General features: G+C 39.1%; 1 protein-coding gene across 1 annotated transcript in view; it reads right to left on the reverse strand.

The window, feature by feature from the left end:
• Positions 1–1,384: 1,384 nt before the first annotated feature.
• Positions 1,385–19,682, reverse strand: part of XKR4 (XK related 4) — a 226,632-nt gene continuing 208,334 nt past the window's right edge. Inside the window, exon 3 of the mRNA XM_075744086.1 lies at positions 1,385–3,154. Coding sequence (XP_075600201.1) covers positions 2,208–3,154 — 947 coding nt within the window. The 3' untranslated portion in view covers positions 1,385–2,207. The remainder of the gene's footprint in view (positions 3,155–19,682) is intronic.

Consider the following 19,682-nt stretch of genomic DNA (forward strand, 5'->3'; position numbering starts at 1 on the left):
AATACCTAAGAAACCCTTGAAGCATGGGTGTTTTCTGATCTGTGTAAAGTTCCCTCTGACTTGCAGATTCCTGCACTTCCACAGATGTTTTGTTTTGAGGAACTCGCCCTAGCAAAGAACAACAGGTATCGAACGTTTCACTAATAAAAAAAGTCAACATTAAAAATGGCTAATTGAATGCATACAAATAAAGATAAGCTGTGTAACCTCGGCCGTTTCATAGTACAAATATTAATAACAGGAAAGACGGAAATTTACCCAGCAGCATATACAGCAGTGACTGCACTGGATATACCTGACAGTGAAGATTACAATACCAATCATCAGGTCTTCTCCATCCTGACAATGCCATTTACAACAGTAACTCTTCAGTTCTGTTTCGCTCTCCTAAAACGGATGGAAATAGTTATAGCAAATTGTTTCTTATGGAATCGCTTGGTGTCTTTACAAGCCACTTACATTTGAAGCAGGATCCACGGTTTATGGAGTATTCTAAAAGTACCCATGTAGGCTTTCATATGGCATTACACTGCAAAACAAATCCATAATGTGTGAAAACCAGGTTTATATCAACCTGCAGAAGCCAGTTGATAAAATTCATGGACCAATTCTTAAAATCTAAGCTATAAAGAGAATGAAATGTATTAAAAGATTTGAGGTTTATAAAAAGTAACTTTTTTATACCATATTTTTACTTTACAAAAATATTGAAATAATTCATGAGTTTTTCACTCTGCACCAGCTTTAAAAAAAATACTATCAAATTTTTGACTTGCACCTTTAATGCATCTGAAAGCACCATCAGGGGATACTTTTAACATAAAGGAGGATACCATTGACTAGATTTAGGGAGGTATTTAAAACCCAAAAGCTTGCAGCAAAAGCACTCTATTACAAGAGATTCAACGTAATTTTTAGACGTATCTGGACACAAGTCTTGAACAGGCAGAAGAGGGTCTTCCACATAACTTGCTTATACTTCGGTGAATATACTTACTAAGAGGTGGCTGAAAGCCTTTAAAAGACATCACTTTCACCTTGGGTGGGAAAAATCAGAGCTGTCTCTACACGTTGAGAACTTGATTGGTCTTTCCTGCTTCTTGTTCTGGTAGGGCTCGTGCCACTCGTTTTCTGTCCCTCAGGCAATATCAACCTTGCAGTTATACAATGTTTGGCACTAGAAGGGTATGGCATGTCACAGTCTGTTGTCACCCCTGCATACATTCACACACTGAATCATGCATTCTCAGTCCTAAAACAGAGACGTTTCAGTGTGTTCATCTCCTCGTAGTTTCTTCCGAAATATCTGAATGGGGTCCTCCAAAAAGTTTAGAATACGAAAACTATACTTCCCTGTTCTTTTACATATATATATATATATTAATTTTTTTGCAAATTGAACACTGAATCATGATTATCATTTAATTTACTTCACTACGTGCTAGAGCTCCTTATTTCTCCTGAAAACCAGAAGTGAGCTGCATAGGACTTCTGTTGAAAGTAACATGAAGAACTTAAATTGCATTTTAAAAGACTTTGAAATCCCACAGAAAACAAACAGTTCTGGTAGTATTAATGTTTATGACCTAATTAACCAGAATTTAGTTTATTTTCCATGGACAGCCTTACAAACATGACGATGCATCTTTTTAATTAAGAACTCTTTTGCAAACCTATTCTAACCTGAATGGTTGATTTATGGGAGTGTTGAAGACTACTACGCTTGTATTTTTTCCCCAAGAAAACAGTTTTCATAACAGCAACATTAAGTGCTACAGTTCTGTTACATTTGAAAAAGGTTTTTTGTTTGTTTCTTTTTGCCATTGATTATGCAAATATCAATCATTCCTTTCTAAAATAAAATGCACTACTGGCTAAAGTTGAAAGCTCTGGTCAGAGCCTTCCTATTGGTTTGCTTGTAAGTACTGTGCAGTCGGAGTTTCATAGCAGCAAGGAGTCGTGGGTGAGTTTCCCCAGCTGAAGTAACTGATCTGCACGTGTGGGTCAGGGGATGCTGCTGTATCAGTGTCCTGCAGACAGACTGCACACAGTGGATCAAATGATAATCATGATGATAGCCAGACTAAGAACACTACAGCTTGCTGCTCTACTTGTAATACGCAGTTTAGTTATTCCTACAGCCCTACTGTCAACCCTTAATTTTGATTGTAATGTTGGAGCTTCTTCAAGCTGTGTTTTTGTTTTGTTTACAATGTAGTTTCATATTCCAAGCGCTCCTGGATAAGGGCATCATCTTTATACTGTAGCCGTGGAGGAGCAGGGGAACATTCAAATGCTAAGATCGCCTTCCTCAGGCTTCTGTCCAAAACGTGTCTCTCCCACGCTGGGTACCTGTTCCTGAACAGATCGATTTTAATGACAGACTCCTCAATCCTTGGTGGCCGGGATGAAGGTGTGGACGGTGCGGTGGGTCTCACCTGAAACACAGGCACACACCCATCCCTCTCTGCGAATTTTTGATCCCGCTCGCTCGTGACACTCCGGTTGTTGGAGATGGACCGTAGAGTGTTTGTGGCCACTTCTGGGGGTAGGGTGAAGGTAGTGGCAGGGTCCTCACAAGCACAGCTTGGCGACTGCCCAAACCTTGGTCCGTTGGGGTGAAAGAAGGCATAGTACATTAGCATAAAAACAATGCCTGTTAAAAAGCTGCTGAACACTACGCACAGTGCTGGTATGGCAAATGCATCGGAGATTAGTGGGGCCTTGTACAGATACCAGAGAGCACTCAAGGCGGTGTTTTCTAAAAGGATCACAAAATAGTAAATGAAAAGCCTACAGCGTGTCCTTCCTTCCTTGACGTTGAACCAGCTGAAGATATAGATTATCCCAACAACCATGTCGAAAACTATCTCCTCCCATTTAGTGATGCAAAACTCTGTCTCGCAGTGGACGATCCAGAAGGTCATGATGCACCAGTGCAGCACGATGAAGATCCCAAAGTACAGCTGGAAAACCGAGGCAAACAGAGCAAAAGTAATAACCCTTGCTGCAATTGTGAAGAAATGCCAGCAAAACTGGATTATAACAGCCATATAACTGATGGGTTTCTTGTCATCACGGGAGTCACGGAGGGCCTTTTGGTAGGAAGCCAAAGCCCAAGCCAGGGATACAAGAGATGCTGCAGCAGTAAGACCTAGGAGGAAACAAGAGATGCAGTTAAGGCATAATTAGTATATCAGCACTTAGCTGAAACCGGAGAGATGCTTGCTGCTTTAAATGCACTCTTCACCACTCACATAATAAAATCTCCTCCTTGTCCTTTAGCTCAGCAAGCACTGAGAAATGGACCTCTACTGCTGAGGTTTATTCCCCTTGTTAGCACACTGGCATGTTGTTGGATACACGCAAACAAGAGTGGCTAGCAAATGACACTCTGAAACGCTTCTCTAGCAATTTTATATTTGAAACAAATTCATTCATTCACAACTTTGAGCAAGTTGGGAATAGGCGTCTCTGTCAGCTGTGTGATTTAACAGGACACACCACGGTTATTGTTTTAAAGAAAGAATATGAATTTTCCAATTATTTTCATAAGTCATTAAAGAAGCCTAATATAAAGCAACCAAGTCTTTCTAACTAAAATACCAGCTTTGTATGCATATAAACCAAATCAGTAACAATGTAAGCATAAATCTACATTTTTAGGATAAATTAATGTAACTCCTGTTACATCAAATTTTAAATTAACTGCCTTTTACTCTTGCTGATTGAAAAATATCACCCATTGTGATATTTCCACCACTTTTAAACAGAATTTTAATAACTAGAAAATGTCAAAACTTTATTTTCTTCCAGTTGGAAATCAAATTAAGTTTAGAAATCTTGGAATTTTATATGGAATTAAAATTCTGAGTATAGATGCTCCTGAAGTAGGGAGTTATGACAATGTTCATATAGCCATTCTGTCTCCCATATATCACAACTGCCTATTTATAAGGCTCTGAACTATAATATTTCTGGAAAACCTGTCAAATATTTTTCACAAAAAGAATTTGATATAAAATTATTTCTCATGAGATTTTCAAACATTATTTTTGTGAAAATAATTCCTACTCACTTGAAAATACAAAAACCGTAAAACGATTTTTTTAAAACACCTTTCTCTGTTTATTTTGATTGTGTATTATTCTTGTTTCCTCAAGTAAGTCTGACTGTTGTGGGTAGGTAAACTTAAAAAAGCAAGTTGCTTTGGAGCAGAATCTAATTTTTGAACTAATCTTTTATTTCCATATACTACCAGAAAAAAAACCACCTTACATTTCCATTTAAACAGTGATATATTTCAGCATAATTATTCAAATGCTTAACACTTACATGGTATTCTGTTAGAAATGAATGATAATTCTTCTTTACTAGATGATTAATTTTTATTTACTTATGACTTGTATCAAGCTGCTTTGGATGGAAATGGGGATTCAATTGAAATGCAAAACCTTTTAAGTGTATTTATTATTTAAATAAAATTGCAATAAATATGTTGTATACAGAGGAAAAATGTATCAAAAGAATTTATACTTCTTACCACTGATTTATTACCAAAGCAAATTTTATATACAGTTAATGAATGAATTCATAAGTCTCAGCATCCCAGACTGAGAATTTATTCATAGACCATTTAAAGATAATGATGCTTTAGCTTATTCAATTTCTAAACAGTTTCTTAACTTTGAACTAGTTATTGAAGTAAATCGAACTGAAATGAAGAAACCATTTCTTCTGTCTGCTGTTAAAAGCTGTTTAATGATTCAACAACCTTTGATTCTGGATCCATAGACAGTATTTTTCTTCCCCATTCAATAGCTTTCTTTAGAATCTAACCGTCAAGAATATATTACTTAAATATTATACATTTTGTGAAAATTTTGATACTGCAGAGTGGTAAGTTTGAACCTTATGTTGCTATTCACTTTTGGAAAAAAGTTTATTTTAAAACATTAAAACATTGTTTATTTTTAAAAAATGTAGGTTATGGAAATAATATGTGATTCTGAAGGAAAAAACGATATTTAAGCAATCCACCTGGCTTAACACACTAAGATTTTTCTCAGTAAGTAGTACAGAGGGATTCATTGCTTTCAGCAGGGATTGTGTTTGCCAGTGTTTCTCCCTCAGTCGCTGGCAGGGTGCTAATTATGTTGTGAGCTCCTGTGAATCCATGAATTTAAAAACCCCTTTGTTTTAAAAATAATAATAAACGATCAGCAGAAAAATAGAACAAACTTAGGATTCCAGGGAGAATTTTTAATAAAACTTCATAATTTTTCTTCCCACGCAAATGCCTGGATGCCGAAACGCCAACGTTACTTCTGGAATCCTCCTTCATGGAGGGAATATGCTATCAGTGATGAAGACAGGAAGAAGATATGGTATGAATTGTTATTTCCATTTCTGACATGTATATTTGCTTTTCACGCTGCGCTGCCTTTCAGTGACCGTTATCTCTGGAGACAACACTAACAGCCGAAAACATAAGTTCTCACTTTCCTGCAAGAATGTTTTAAGTATTGAAAAAACACAGTTCATTTCCCTTATGAAATAAAATTTTGGAAAGATAGATGAATAGGATAAAGGATAAGAGACTCTTTCAGTACAAATGAGCCACTCTGAGCAAGAGCCCCAAAACAGCATAATCAGCACAGGAGAGAATAATGTGGGAAAGAAATCCCTGTATTTTCTTTGCAAATCTAACTTTAATGACCTCACACACTCCCTCAGAGGTTTGTAGAGTTATCATCAGTTTTGCATTTGGAGGTGTAAAATCATTCAATAATGCACACAGACAATTCCAAATAAAATGTTAAAATTCATAGGAATTTTCAGTGTTCTAATGCTAATTAATTCATAGTCATTTGCTGGGACAGAAAGAAACAAGTACAATTGCAATGTAATTCTGTTATTTAAATAGTCATTAATACGGAAACATCATTTGCTTTTACAGAACAAACTCGGGCTTACTGGCATACAGGAGAGAAAAGGAGACAAGGGAATGTACAAAAGGGAAGAACTGCCAGTTAAATTATTATGTATCTATTGTGCTATTGGCAATGGTGGTAGGGATACAGAATTAAGATAAGGCTAAATGCTTCGTGGGCACCATCCATTTTCCTTTATTGATGAGACCAAGCACTAAAGAATTATTAAAAATGTAATTAATAATGAGAGCAATAATGTAGAAGTGGTGCAAATGGCAGCTTGCTAATAAAGAAATGTCACTATATAAATAATTCCCTGGGAATGGTTAAAGTGAATTATTGTAGCGCTGAATGGCTAATTCATTAATTAGAGCCTATCAATGCATTTGCTGACTATGTGTTCACAGAAACCTCTTTATTCATATCTCAAAAGAGGGACTAAAATAAATTTCTATTACTAGCAAAACAAAACTTTAAAGGCACTAACATGGTACCAGGAAAAAAGAATAGGATGTCCTATAGACCTAATGGAAAACAAGTAATTTGTAACAATGCAGGTGGTTTGACTCCTGCAGTCAGGAAGGCTTATTTGCCATTCAGAAATGAACAGAGAAGATCGGACTATGATCTGTGGAGCCACTGTTTATGAAGAACAAGCACCAGCTTTCCCGCATGCTCAGCTGCAGCCTCCGCACTGCCCCTTCGGGTGCCGCAGCAGGTTTCTGGTTATTTGGCAGTCTTGTATATCACAGTTTTGCCTTTAGAGTCTTGATCTTGGAAATTAAGACTAACTAGCCATTCTCAGTGAATATATACTCAAGAAACTATATGCTCATCTGTTACAGACATCTGTTAAAAGAAGTCCAGGAAGCAGGAATTCTGTAAAATGGCCTTGGGAAACATGAAAGCATGTTCCTGAATCTTTCATTCCTAAAGCTGAACCTTCACATGTTTTCCGCACTATATGATTTGGTCTCTACAGTTCTGTCCTGAAGAGGAAAGAAATACAGGCTGTGCACAGGAAAAAGATCACATAGCACATCAGGCAAATGATGCTTTTGTTTGTTTCTGAAATGGACACCAGGAAAGCTCTGAATAGCAGTTAGTTGGGAGTGTACCCACCCACCTCCAGGCTTCGTAGCTTAGCCCATTGACTACAGGCTCAATAGTGAGACTAGCCAGTTATGCATTGCATAGGGATAACTTTCTGTCAGGAACTAATTAGAATCTATTTTGAGTGAAAAAAACCAATTTAACCTCTTTTATTCTGTTAATGGTTTGCATTACTTAATTATATTATTTGTATAAAGGAATGACAATGTTGTAATTGCAGATGAGATTCAGCTGTCCTTAAGATAGTTGCCTTCTTGTCTAAAAACAACGAACAGATTTGCCTTGATTGAATTATATTTTTAACTTCCTTCCCTGGAAATGATTAATTTCTCCATATATAAGAGATGTTCTTGCATTTTATAGAGCGTGGCATATCTGTACTAGTACTTTAAATATAATACATAATACTCTGCAACAAGCTACAGCTCATTAAAGACAAGATAAAAAACCACAAACATGACTTTCACAAGGGAAAGCAAATATATCTGAGGGGAAAGACAACATATACAGAGATGGATGCATTTAGAAATGTAGTATTATTTGAGGGGAGCAAGCTCAAAAAGACTGCAGAAGAGCCAATGAAGTTCTCCTCAACTGTATTTGTGAGAAATCTTACTGAAATGTTTATGAGCAATCCAAATAGAATTGCTCACAACTTGTAAGGGTTTTCCATATCATATCTCTGCTTGGCAATTCATAACTTAATTGTATCCTGCTGACACCTCTGCCTTTGCATTATAGTGCTCCCAAACATGCACAATTTATTTAACTTTGATGAAAGCAATTCAATGTCCATGCATCACAGATGATTTACTAGTTTGTATTTTTCTCCCACTCCCACAATATAATCTTTACACTGGGATTTAACTGAAAAAAATACAGGTCATTCTCACACTAATTTTATCTTACTCGTGATTTGAACTTGAGAGAGTAAAGGCATATTCACGTCCATAAACTACTTCTTTTTCTAATCATATCAGCCCATAAATCCTATATGGAATAAGTACAGAACACCTCAGGTCAGCTGAAAACCCTAAAAAATGGATGAACTGATCAGAGAAAGTGCTCCTTGACATTCAACCTGATTTCAGAAATCAAACTCCTGCCAAGGCTTCTGTCTCTGCTTCATCCTCCTTTTTAAACTTGTACTCATAATTTCCAGGAGTAAATTCGTATAAATGCAGGAGTGCCAAACGCAGCAGGACGTCTGGGCATGACAACACTGTCTGGGATTTGGGACCATGAAACATTTTTTCAGAAATCCTATTTTTACATGCTTCCTACCCAGCTGGAGAAGTGACATTCTATGTATCCAAGCTTCCAGGTGCTTCTCTGAACCAAAGTCAAGGATCTCTAACATTCATAGTCCCCCCTAAAGGCCTTAATCCTGTAGGAAACAGTATATCATGACTGCATCCCTCCAGCTTCAGAAGATGGCTTGCTGTATTTACACAGCTTTTGCCATGCTGCTCTGCAAGTACAGCCACAAGCCTGACATTCATGTGGAGGCCTTGCAGGCAGCTTGATAGTAGTCTATGGGTTCCTGCACTAATTCTTTTATTCCCATAGGCTAATATGGCAATACTGTGCTTCCACACGTGCTTTAGTACACAGGACACTTTACACGCTTCAGGGGCAGCTTTTGAGACTATCAGGGACTGTGTGTCCAGGTTCTCAGTATGTGTTTCATGCTCATGGGTCTCATTCCCTGACCACTCCTGTGAGATGAAACCTGAAGATGAAGCTTACTTTTTAATGCTTTCCTGTTATTTAAAGGGATAACAATATAAACTCTTGCCCTCACCTGGGTTATTTCCTTGATGACTGCAGGTGCAGCCTGCTGGGGTAAGGTGTAGCACTGTACTGGAAGTATCCAGTCTGTCCTTACAGCCCTAGTGTCTGTCATCAGGTTTCACAATCAGGGACGTTTCATGTACAAGGATCCTTGCTGACAGTCTTTGCTGGCACATTTCTTTTTTCAGAAGAGGGAAGCACTGCTAACTTAATGCCTGCAGCCAGGTCCAACCCCGTAAAATATCCCGTACACTGATCTTAACATATCTTTCTGTACTCCAAGGTTTGTGGTTTTGCTGTCCAGGGTCATTCTCCATGAGCATGTTGCCAAGATAATGCTATTACTTTCCCACATCAGCAAGTATGTCTTACATTAGTTGTCCTAAATCATAGTCAAAGGCTTTCTGTGAAATTGAAACAAGCCGCTTGAGGTCAGAAAGGGATTTTCTTCTTTCTTAGGGGCCACTAGATCTGATCGTGCCCAGATAGAAAAGGCACCTTACTGAAATATTCCACTTCTCAATTTTTGCTCAGACTGTTTGTTACCCACAAACATGGGAGTGAGGATGTGTCTCTAGCAGTTCATATTTCCAGTGTTTGCCACAGGCTGCTTTCACAGCTGGGGATATTCAAGGCAATATAGATGGCATCATCAGCTCATCTGCCAACATTCAGCTTCACTTCCTCCTACTGCGTACTGGGGTGGGGTAACGCAGCGTAAGGGATGACAGGAACTCTTTCTTGTTGAAATGTAAGTCAGATTTATGCCTGACATTATTTCTCCTAAGTGTTATGTAATGCTTAGAGAACATGCTAGCATATATAGGAATATTTTCTCCCATGATTCCTTTCAGCTGCTTTCTATAGATACTTCTGGTGAGACAACTTCCAGCTGTTTCTTTAATTTGGCTCTTCACAACAACTTACCTTTGCCCTGGAAGTCTAGAAACATTATATGTGTGTGTATACATATATATATATATAAAGTGTTACTTCCAACCTTAGTCATTTTACCTACTCCTAAATTTTTTCCAGCAGAGGTTTGGACTCTATGTAGAGGACCAAAGTCAACTGACAAAAGTTTGGCTTATTGTACATACCTTTATCAGATTCTTAGGGTCTATACCTGCCTAATGATTTGCCTCTTGCTGCACTCAAGGTCATACCCACCTTAGCAAATCTGTTAGACATACTGTTGAGATGCTTCTGCTGAGCAGCAATCCTGGTCATAGCTTTACAAGTCTACAGCTGAATGATGGTCATAATTTTATTTCAAGAACAGTTTCCCTTTGCCTCACCCAAATCCAAACTAAATCTTTTACCCAAATTGTGTTGTATCTCAGGAGTTCTTTTGGAAATTATGAATAAAGTCTACTACAGAGAACAAAAGTCAACTTAGCATGCAGGGACCACAAGAACCATGAAAGTTGGACCTCTCCTGTCTTTCAAGAGACAACAATCAAGCTTGTCTTTCTTCACAAACAGCTAATGATGGAAAGTTTTGGGGGCACAACAAGAAAAAGCTCTGCTACCTCCTCTTCAATCTGTAAAAGTAATTGGCTCTTTAAGATACTTGAACTGAAGTCAAACTCCCAGAATATGCTAGCTAAGGCCAGGTAGTAGCTGAGTGAGCCTCCTGGGTGATCTCCTCCCTCACAAGTACATTTTCCTAATATTTGTTAGTTTCTTGTTCTACTAAAGACATGTTATATTTATAAGTTACAATCCAGTAGTCCTTATTAGCCACTAATCAACTCCAGCCCTTCACAGGCAGTGACAACTGTCAGGTGCTCACGTATGACATGCAGTTTGTATGCTGCCAGGCTTGACAAGACAGCATGAGATCATTTCGCCTGTTAGGAAGCTAAACTTAGATTCCTGTACTTTCACAGCTAGACTCCTTGCCTGTTAGGTAATTTGGTATCTTTATATTCCAGTGAAGTACATGCAGCATAAACATACCCAGTGACTCCAGGCTCATGTCCATGATTTGCACATTTCTTTTTGGCAAAAAGTGCTTTTGACGTCTTGAGGTTGCTGCAAGTATCTTACAGTAATCAAGGGATTATCTGGAGACTGTGGTAACCCCAAGCAGAACAAAGCCCCTGCCATCACCTCTTGAGGAGAAACAACATCATGATAATGTAATGCTAAGCTAAAGGTAGGGCACCATCTATGGGAGAAGGCTCCACCTGCACTGCTCAGTCCAACGCGCATATGGACACCTTCCACAACACCAACGGCAGAAGCAGTAGCACTTCTCCCTGCTGCCCAACAGGAGAAAGAGGAAAAAGATGTAGTCAACTAGACACATAAAAAATCCTTTTAAAACATAAGTTTTGAGGAAACGCCTTTCTGTCAATCCACATTTCTGTGATTTTACCTTTATTTTTCTGTTGAGCTTTTACATGCTTTTGCTTATGCAACTTCTGGACAAAGTTTCTCTTGGTATATTCCACTGATTCAGAAGAACCAGTCACATAGATTTTTCACTCCACGGCTGCTAACAAGATCAACTGGAATTCTTTTATTGGAAACACTTTGGAAAAATATTCCTCAAGTGAAAGGTGGTGCTAGAAGCGGTATTGGTTTCCTAATCAATTCTGCAGAAAACTGTTTTCTAACGTGCTGTGTGTCGGTGCCCAGGTGCTGGCAGCAGGCAGGCCTGCATGCGGGGCAGCCTCCATGAGGAGAGGCCAGGGGCTGCCCTGTGCTGGACACAGCCAGTTCCAGCCGGTTCCAGCCAGCTCCAACCAAACCACTGCAGGACACAGCTGAGCCCGTCAGCTGAGATGGTAGCACCTCTTAGAAAAACATTGAAGAAAGGGCAAAAACGCCCAACAGGCAGAGGAGCGGGGAAATAAGAAAGGGAGAACAGCAGTGTAAGCACCAGGTGACAGAAGAAGGAGGAGGTGCTCCAGGAGCCTGTGGGAGAGGACCATGGTGGAGCCATGGTATTTCCCTGCAGCCTGTGAAGGACATGGTGGAGCAGATATCCACCTTGCAGGCCGAGGGTATTTCTTGAAGGAAACTGCAGCCTCTGGAGAGCCCACACTGGAGCAGGCTTATCCTGAAGGAACTGTATCCCGTGGGAGGGACCTTACGCTGCAGCAGAGGAGAAGTGTGAGGAGGAAGGAGCATGAGAGACAGTGTGTTATGGACTGACCACAACCCCCCATTCCCCATCAACCTGCACCACTCAGGGGCAGGGGGTAGAAGGGTGAGGAGTAAAGGAGTGAAGTTGAGGATGGTAAAAAAGGATGCAGGGGAGAAGGTGTTTTGTCTTTGTTCCTCATTATCCATACATGTTTTAACTGGTAAGAAATTAAATTAATTTTCCACAAGTCAAGTCTGTTTTGCCCGTGATGGAAATTGATAAAGGATCTCCCTGTCTTTGTCACAACCCACAGAGTTTTTCATCCTATTTTCTCCCCCTGTACTGTTGAGGAGGGGGAGTAAGTGACCAGCTACGTGGGTGTCTGGCTGCAATCCAAGGTCAACCCACCATATCCAATTATCTTACTGCAATATATTTTCGTATGCACAAACCATACATGCAGTCATTAAAAAGCAATGTTCAGGCTTCAGGGGCCAGGCTATATCTGCTCCTTCCAAGACTATTCAAGAAAAAGATTTCCTTGCACAGGGACACATGGAAATATACCTCAAACTTCCGTAAACCCTCCTTCCTCTGAAATGTGTCCTGCTACCTGCTAAGACCCTACAAGGCACTGGCTACCTCAAAGAATGGATGTCTGAGAATATCAAAGCTGCCACATAATTTCCTGAGATTTAATTAGATGATGTGAGAGCAGAATACACCTAATACCCAAGAGGACTGGAAAGGTACTACAATAACATTTTTTCTATGTCTGTAGAGAAAAGTATAAGTTCTGGAAAAAGCAAGCACATATCAACATTTGTTTGTTTTAATTTAACATAGTCACAATAAATTTACTAACTTATCTTTTTTTCTTTTTTTAGTGAAACATGCACAAAATTCAGTACTTCAGTCGTGTTTCATGGATATAGATACATTTAAAGTGAGATGATAGAATGATAACAATTGGTCAATGTACAATACAAGGCACAGAGCTTTGCCTCATGAACACTGAGTGAATCCCATACTTCTGTTGAAACAGATGCATAAGAATTTAAAAGTTTCAAACAAGGGAGAAAACATCCTTCCAAAGGATATTTATTACCTTCACTTTAAAAATGCACATTTCTTTCCCGTATGACTGTATCTACCTTTGATTTTCAGCCACTGATTTGGCTGAAGTTCTGTAGAGTTCAAACAACTTGACCATAACATTTCATGGACCTTCATAATTTTAAAAGCACAGGTTTCCAGAACATCAGTTTTTCACTAAGAAGCCCTCAGTACCTTTGAAATAGCATAATTTCAGGACACCCTTAGAGACATGTTTTTCTTTCTCCTTCCTTTCTCAATATGCAATGATACTTAGAGATTAGGGTATAATCTACAAAGAAGACTTGATGGTTAGTGGTATTTCGAAGTAGTTGTTTTTAAATTAATAGGATATATGGGTGTTCCAGTTACGTAAAGACTAAACGCTGGAAGAGAAGGAGACGTGGACTTTGAAAGTGCCATCATATATAGCTCTCAGAATGAGGGCTTAAAGCATTATTCCTGATAGCTCTAAGGCTCTTCATCATCTGTGAGGCTCAATGAATATCCATAGAAATATCAAGACCATGCACAAAGCAACTTTAAAACAAATTTTAAATATCTGAAGACAATTTTCCTAAGCCTGAAATGAGCTGGTGAGAGATACATGTTCTATTAACCAAGCTTTCTGATGTGCTTTCCACCAGCATCCCACAAGCAAAACAGATTGAAATGACTATACTGGCTGCAATATGGTGGAACATATCAGAAATAGTATCTGGCAGATCCAAACTATCTCTTCTAAGTATTTTTTTCAAGAGATACTGAATATCATAAAATACACATAGCAGTATCACAGTGGTTCTAGAAATGTCTGTTGAGGATTTCGAAGAGGAAGGGCCAAATCAATATTTCACATACACCAGGGATTTTTTTTTTTATTTTTTTTTTTTTAGATATTGCACTAGCAGTGGCCAGCATCCAACACAGAGAACACTAGAAGCCAAGACATGTTTTGGCACGAAAAATATCCCAAATACCTTATACTAAGTCTTATTACAAATCAATAGCATGGGACCAGGTCACTGACAACAAAACAGTGACTCTGTGCAGAAAGATAGTATGGGGCCATTACTCCCTTAAACCTTCCCAAGCTCTAAGTTTAGGATTAGCTTTCAGTGGTTCATAGGCATGTATTGGCTTTCTGAAAGGGGATAAATTTCAGCCTCATTAAGCAACTGATATTTCTCCCACTTGCACATTAAAGTCATTCTGAAGTTAGTGCCTTATTTGACACAATTTGTCTAAGAAATATTTTATATATATAACATTTTTTTCTGTGCTTACCTTTTAAGCTTCTCTAAGCTTTTCAGCTTGGAAGAGATGCTGAGGATAATGCCTGATATGGTGCTCAGGGACGAAAAGCAATTAGTATCACTCTGAAAAGGAAATTGATTTAGCATTTGTGCAATCCCTCTTAGCAGAGGGAAAACTGGAGCTGTTAGCTTTGTCTGGTACATGATGCTATTTAAGTTTCCTCTGGATCAAACTGAAATATTATGGTTCTTACTCTTTGTTATGTTTCTTTCACTTTGAAAATCTTCAAATATATTTTCACAATAATTCATTAAATAGACTTATTGTGCTGTTACGATTTGATTTTATTTCTCGCTCCTCTACTCTGTTTTGCTTGGTAATAAATTAGATGAATTTTTCTCTAAGTTCAGTCTGTTTTGCCTGTGACGATAATTAGTGAGTGATCTCTCCCTGTCCTTGTCTCGACCCACAAGCGTTTCGTTATACCTTTTCTCCCCTGTCTAGTGAACGAGGGGGAGTGATAGAGCGGCTCTGGTGGGCACCTGGTCCCCAGCCAGGGTCAACCCACCACAGTGGAAAAACAATCACTAACTAACTTCCTCTTCCTCCTCCTAAAAGAAAAGCCATACTTTCATCTACTGTGCAGATAATGTAAATGGAAGCAAAGTCTAACTAACCGATTTGAAGAATATTCAGCATATTCTGGGAAGTCTGGAGATTAATTCTGGTTCTACCTCATGCCCAGCTTTGGATTATTTTAGATCTCCTGTTTATATCTTTATATTCAATATTAGTTATAAAGCCATTTGTTATTAGTAAGGTAAGCTTTACAACTACATGTCTACCTATCTCTGATATATCTAGAATATGTCCACATGATATACATAGGTAAATATTATGTATCTGTCTACACTTTATATGTACAGTATATTTAAATGTATATACTACATACAGACAGATACACTGGCACAATTTGAAGACTCCAAGAAAAATAATGACTCAACATTTCCTGTGAAAAGATTTTTCAATATTTATATGTGGTTTGTGCTAAAAAAAATTACACCTCATTGCAAGATGAAATTAATCTATTTTCAATTTCTGGTGCTTGTCTAGAATATTGAAAAAAACTTCCCTGTCTCCTGCAATCAAGGATTTTTTTCATGTACAAGTACCTGTAGAGGATGATTGAATTACTTCATCAGCCTTTTCCCAATATTCTGGGCTGATCAGCCCCTTAAAATCTTATATCCAAATGGTTGATCGATGGCCTCTGGGACCATTTTGTTCACCTCTGAATTTCCTTCAATAGCTCCATCCTCCAGGAGGTGTGAGTCACACAACAGGTCACAGGCTTTTAAGAGGCTTATTGGTGGTGTTCACAGTGGCATGTGTCTATTGTGCATCTTCCTTCTACACCCATGGATCAAAATAAGGCTCGAAGCTACAACTTGACACTGAGATCTCACAAAAAACCTCTTCTCTCTGCTGACTGCTGTGCCATCTTCTGAACTACTGTTTTTTAAGACAGATTTTCCCATCCTATAGGTGTAGTCTGTGTTTCTGATTCCCAAATACACTTTTCTGTATTAAAACATAATTAGTTGGATGTGATAATTTTGACCAGATGATTGAGATCAACCTGTGATTGTAACCTGTCCTACGCACTATTAAGTACCCTCACATCTCTGTGCAAAGCCTGGGAAAACTTAACCAGTCACTGGAAACCCAGCCAGCAAATGTTACGTATCATCATTCAAAATGCTATCAAACAAAATGAGAGCAAGGACAAGTGTTTGGTAGGTGCTGCTAAGCATTTCCTCACTCATTCTTTCCTAATTTTCATCTCCATCTAGAAGACAACTTTTAGTTCACTTAATGTGTTCCCTACTCATTCCTACTTCAAGATCTCATATGATTTTAAGTCTCATGAACTGAAAAAATAAATAAATGCATTATTCATTATAGTTGCTGTCATCAGCCTGGTCTAGTAGAAGGTGTCCTTGCCCATGGCAGGGAGGTTGGAACTAGATGAACTTTAGGGTCCCTTCCAACCAAAAGTGTTCTATGATTCTATGATTCTATGGTCATTCCTACTTGTAAGCTTGTCAGTGAAAGATAACAAGTCTGGGTAACAAGACCAATATTCATGAAACAATTGTTTGCAGAATTCTACTATCTAGCCTCTAATTCTTTGTTAACTGAGGACACAGTTAACCTTTCTATTATACTGAATTAATATCAGGCTGATCTATACTTATTTTTAAGCTCTGTACACCTTTTATCATTTTAAGACTTGTTTCTTTATGCATCTGCACATCAGTCTGCTCCATGGTAATTTTTTAGAATGATCAAGTGACGTCAACAGAATTTGACACAGAAATACATGTCTCAAAGATACCAGCTTCTGTACAGTTCAGGGAAAATGGCAGCTAGAGAAGGGTCCAAAGAAGTGTTCCCACTGAAAGGAGAGCAGACTTCAGGCATTTTTATGCCTGAATTTTAGGCATTTTTATGCCTTTTATTCCAAGAGCCAGTGACCAATTAGTAAGTGAATAAATATGTTCCTGGCAGCTGGCAAATCTGCATAGAGGTAACTTTGAGCTAACCCCAGCAGATATTGCCTCTTACCCATCCAGACCCAGAGTCATGAGAGACAACTGGGAACAAGGCAGGGAGTGAACAGTACAGTGTGGCAATCCAGGGGATCTGAGGAAAAACTGGAGATATTTTGAGGGCAATGGTTAAGGGCAGGGTGGGAGTAGGAGACACTGTGAGAAGGCTATGATGATATTATGTGTTTATTCCTACAGTAGGGGTAGAAAGAAGCCAGGAGGAAATAAGGCTTCATTATTTTTGCTGCTTGAAGAACCTATGAAATTATATTAATAGGCATTCTTTTTTCTGGAATTCACCTGCTTCCCTAGTATTTTGTTAAAAATTAATGTTTCAGTGTCTGTACACATCTGGCACAGGGTCCTCCAAGCTGGAGACAGTATAGTTCAGGTTGGAAATAGAACACAGAGGACCCCGTAACTGGAACTTAAACACTCAGATTATGTTTTAGGCATTACTGAGCGTCTACGTCAAAGACCAAGAAATGGGTATTAGTTTTACAGCAGTGTGACTTTAAATCAGGTTCTCTGCAGACACAAAGGGAGAAGTGGCAGTCAGCTGCATACCTAATATTTATTTGATTTATTGGTTTGTTGATATGGTGTGACAGTAGATTAGCAAGGCTTTTTTTCTGATGCTGAAGATGATCAAGAAGTTATGAATTTCCATCACTGGCACATTTTTACAAACAGAATAACAATAACAAAGCATTCAATCTTTTGTTATTATTCAATAACAATCTGTTGTTAGTAACCTAACAACACTAAATATTTTGATACAAAAATACAGTCTTTTCTCCACAACAGCAGCACTAGCAACAACTGATAAAAGCTGAGAAGCAGTAGCTCTAAACCTATTGGTGAATACACCACACCAACAAAATGCCTCCACTCTGGTCCACCTTAATCGTCCTGATTTGGAGCAGAGAAACAGGACAGAGCATGTGCTCACGACTGGGGAGAGGGGAGTGAGGATATGCTATTTCCCTTCAACTTTGGTAGTTGTTTGGATGTGCAACAGTGAATGACTCTTCATTCAGCCCACAGAAAAAAGCTCATGCTTGCTACTACTACATTTAGGTAATTTGTCCCTCTCAGCCAATTAAAACCACAGGTATTCCTTCGAAAACAGCCTTCATAGAAAACCCTCTGAGCCATGCCACCAATACACTGCCAAACAAAGAATCAAAACCAATACCATGGCAAACAAACATCACATTTCAGGATTTGAAAGGTAATATGGAAATATGCTTCAAAGAGTTCACATTCCCAGTTATAGCGAAAAAAAAGTGTCATGATCTATTTGAATAAGTGATCTTCCACAGAGAGATGAAATAAACAGGCAAAAGCTTTTTTTATAATTCAAGTTCTTATTACAACAAATACAAAATAACTTTCGCCAAACACTCAGGAACTGGTGGGGAAAAATTCACATAAATCAGAAATCTATTCAGTGTGCATGTAGATTGTCTCTACATGTTTTAATGTTACAATACCAAAAAAGCTATATTTTGAGATAGATACCCACATTTAATTTGAACTCTAAGCACTTTATGGCCTGGTTATACTCTAATGCATTGAACATTTTTCTGTTACTATTACTGACTATTTTGGAACAATGTATTATAGACATTTATACTAGCTCAGGAATAAATGCAACACTTGCAATAACCTGGTACATGTAAATTATTACTATTATTTACTTTCAATCTTAACCTGATTTGGGAGGCAGGAGACAGACTGTTTTGGTTTTGTTTGGGATTAGGACAATATATGAGTACAAACTTATTTAGAGTTTTTTCCTTATTCGTTTCTGAAAAGTGAGGTCTACCAAGGTGCAAGACTGTGAGTCAATTTATGCTTTCTTACTCAACGCTTCCTTCTCCTCTCGCAAAATAACTGCCAAAAGTGATAGCTTAAACTTCTTACTCATTCTGGTTGTGCATCTTTTCCTTCCAGTGTTTCTGTCCCTAAAAGTCTTCAGCATCACCTGCCTCCCAAGTGTTCCCCAGGACACCTCCCTTTCCTCTTTGTCACCTCATCTGCAAGGCTTTCAAACAAGTCTTTTCCCTATGCTGCTCATATTTCTTGCTTTTCAACAGGTTTCCCAGTTCCTATATGTTTTCTCCAGAGCTGCTCTGTCTCCTCCCTTCCAACACCCACTTCACCTGATGTCTCCACAGTCTCGTGGCTGTCGCAGCACTGGGACAAGGTGCCCAGGCCTCTGCTTTTAGATACACCACCTTGATGTCTGAGGCATTGTATTGGGTTTGAATGGCAAGGTTTTGGTAGTGGGGAGGCTACAGGGGTGGCTTCTGTGAGAAGCTACTAGAAGCTTCCCCCACATCCAACAGAGCCAGTGCCAGCTGGCTCTAAGATGGACCTGCTGCTAGCCAAGTCTAAGCCCATCAGCCACGGTGGTAGCACCTCTGGGGTAACAGAGTTAAGAAGGGGAAAAAAGTGCGCAACTGTAGCTGGAGAGGGGAGTGAGAATATGTGAGAGGAACAACTCTGCAGATACCCAGGTCAGTGCAGAAGGAGGGGCAGGAGGTGCTCCAGGTGCCGGAGCAGAGATTCCCCTGCAGCCCATGGAGAAGACCATGATGAGGCAGGCTGTCCCCTGCAGCCCATAGAGGTTGATGGTGGAGCAGATATCCACCTGCAGCCCATGGAGGACCCCACGCCAGAGCAGGTGGATGCACTTGAAGGAGGTTGTGGCCCCATGGGAAGCCTGCACTGGTGCAGGGTCCTGGCGGGACCTGTGGCCATGTGGAGAGACGA

This window comes from Balearica regulorum, chromosome 2, assembly GCF_011004875.1.
Source record: "Balearica regulorum gibbericeps isolate bBalReg1 chromosome 2, bBalReg1.pri, whole genome shotgun sequence".
Taxonomy (NCBI): Eukaryota; Metazoa; Chordata; class Aves; order Gruiformes; family Gruidae; genus Balearica; species Balearica regulorum.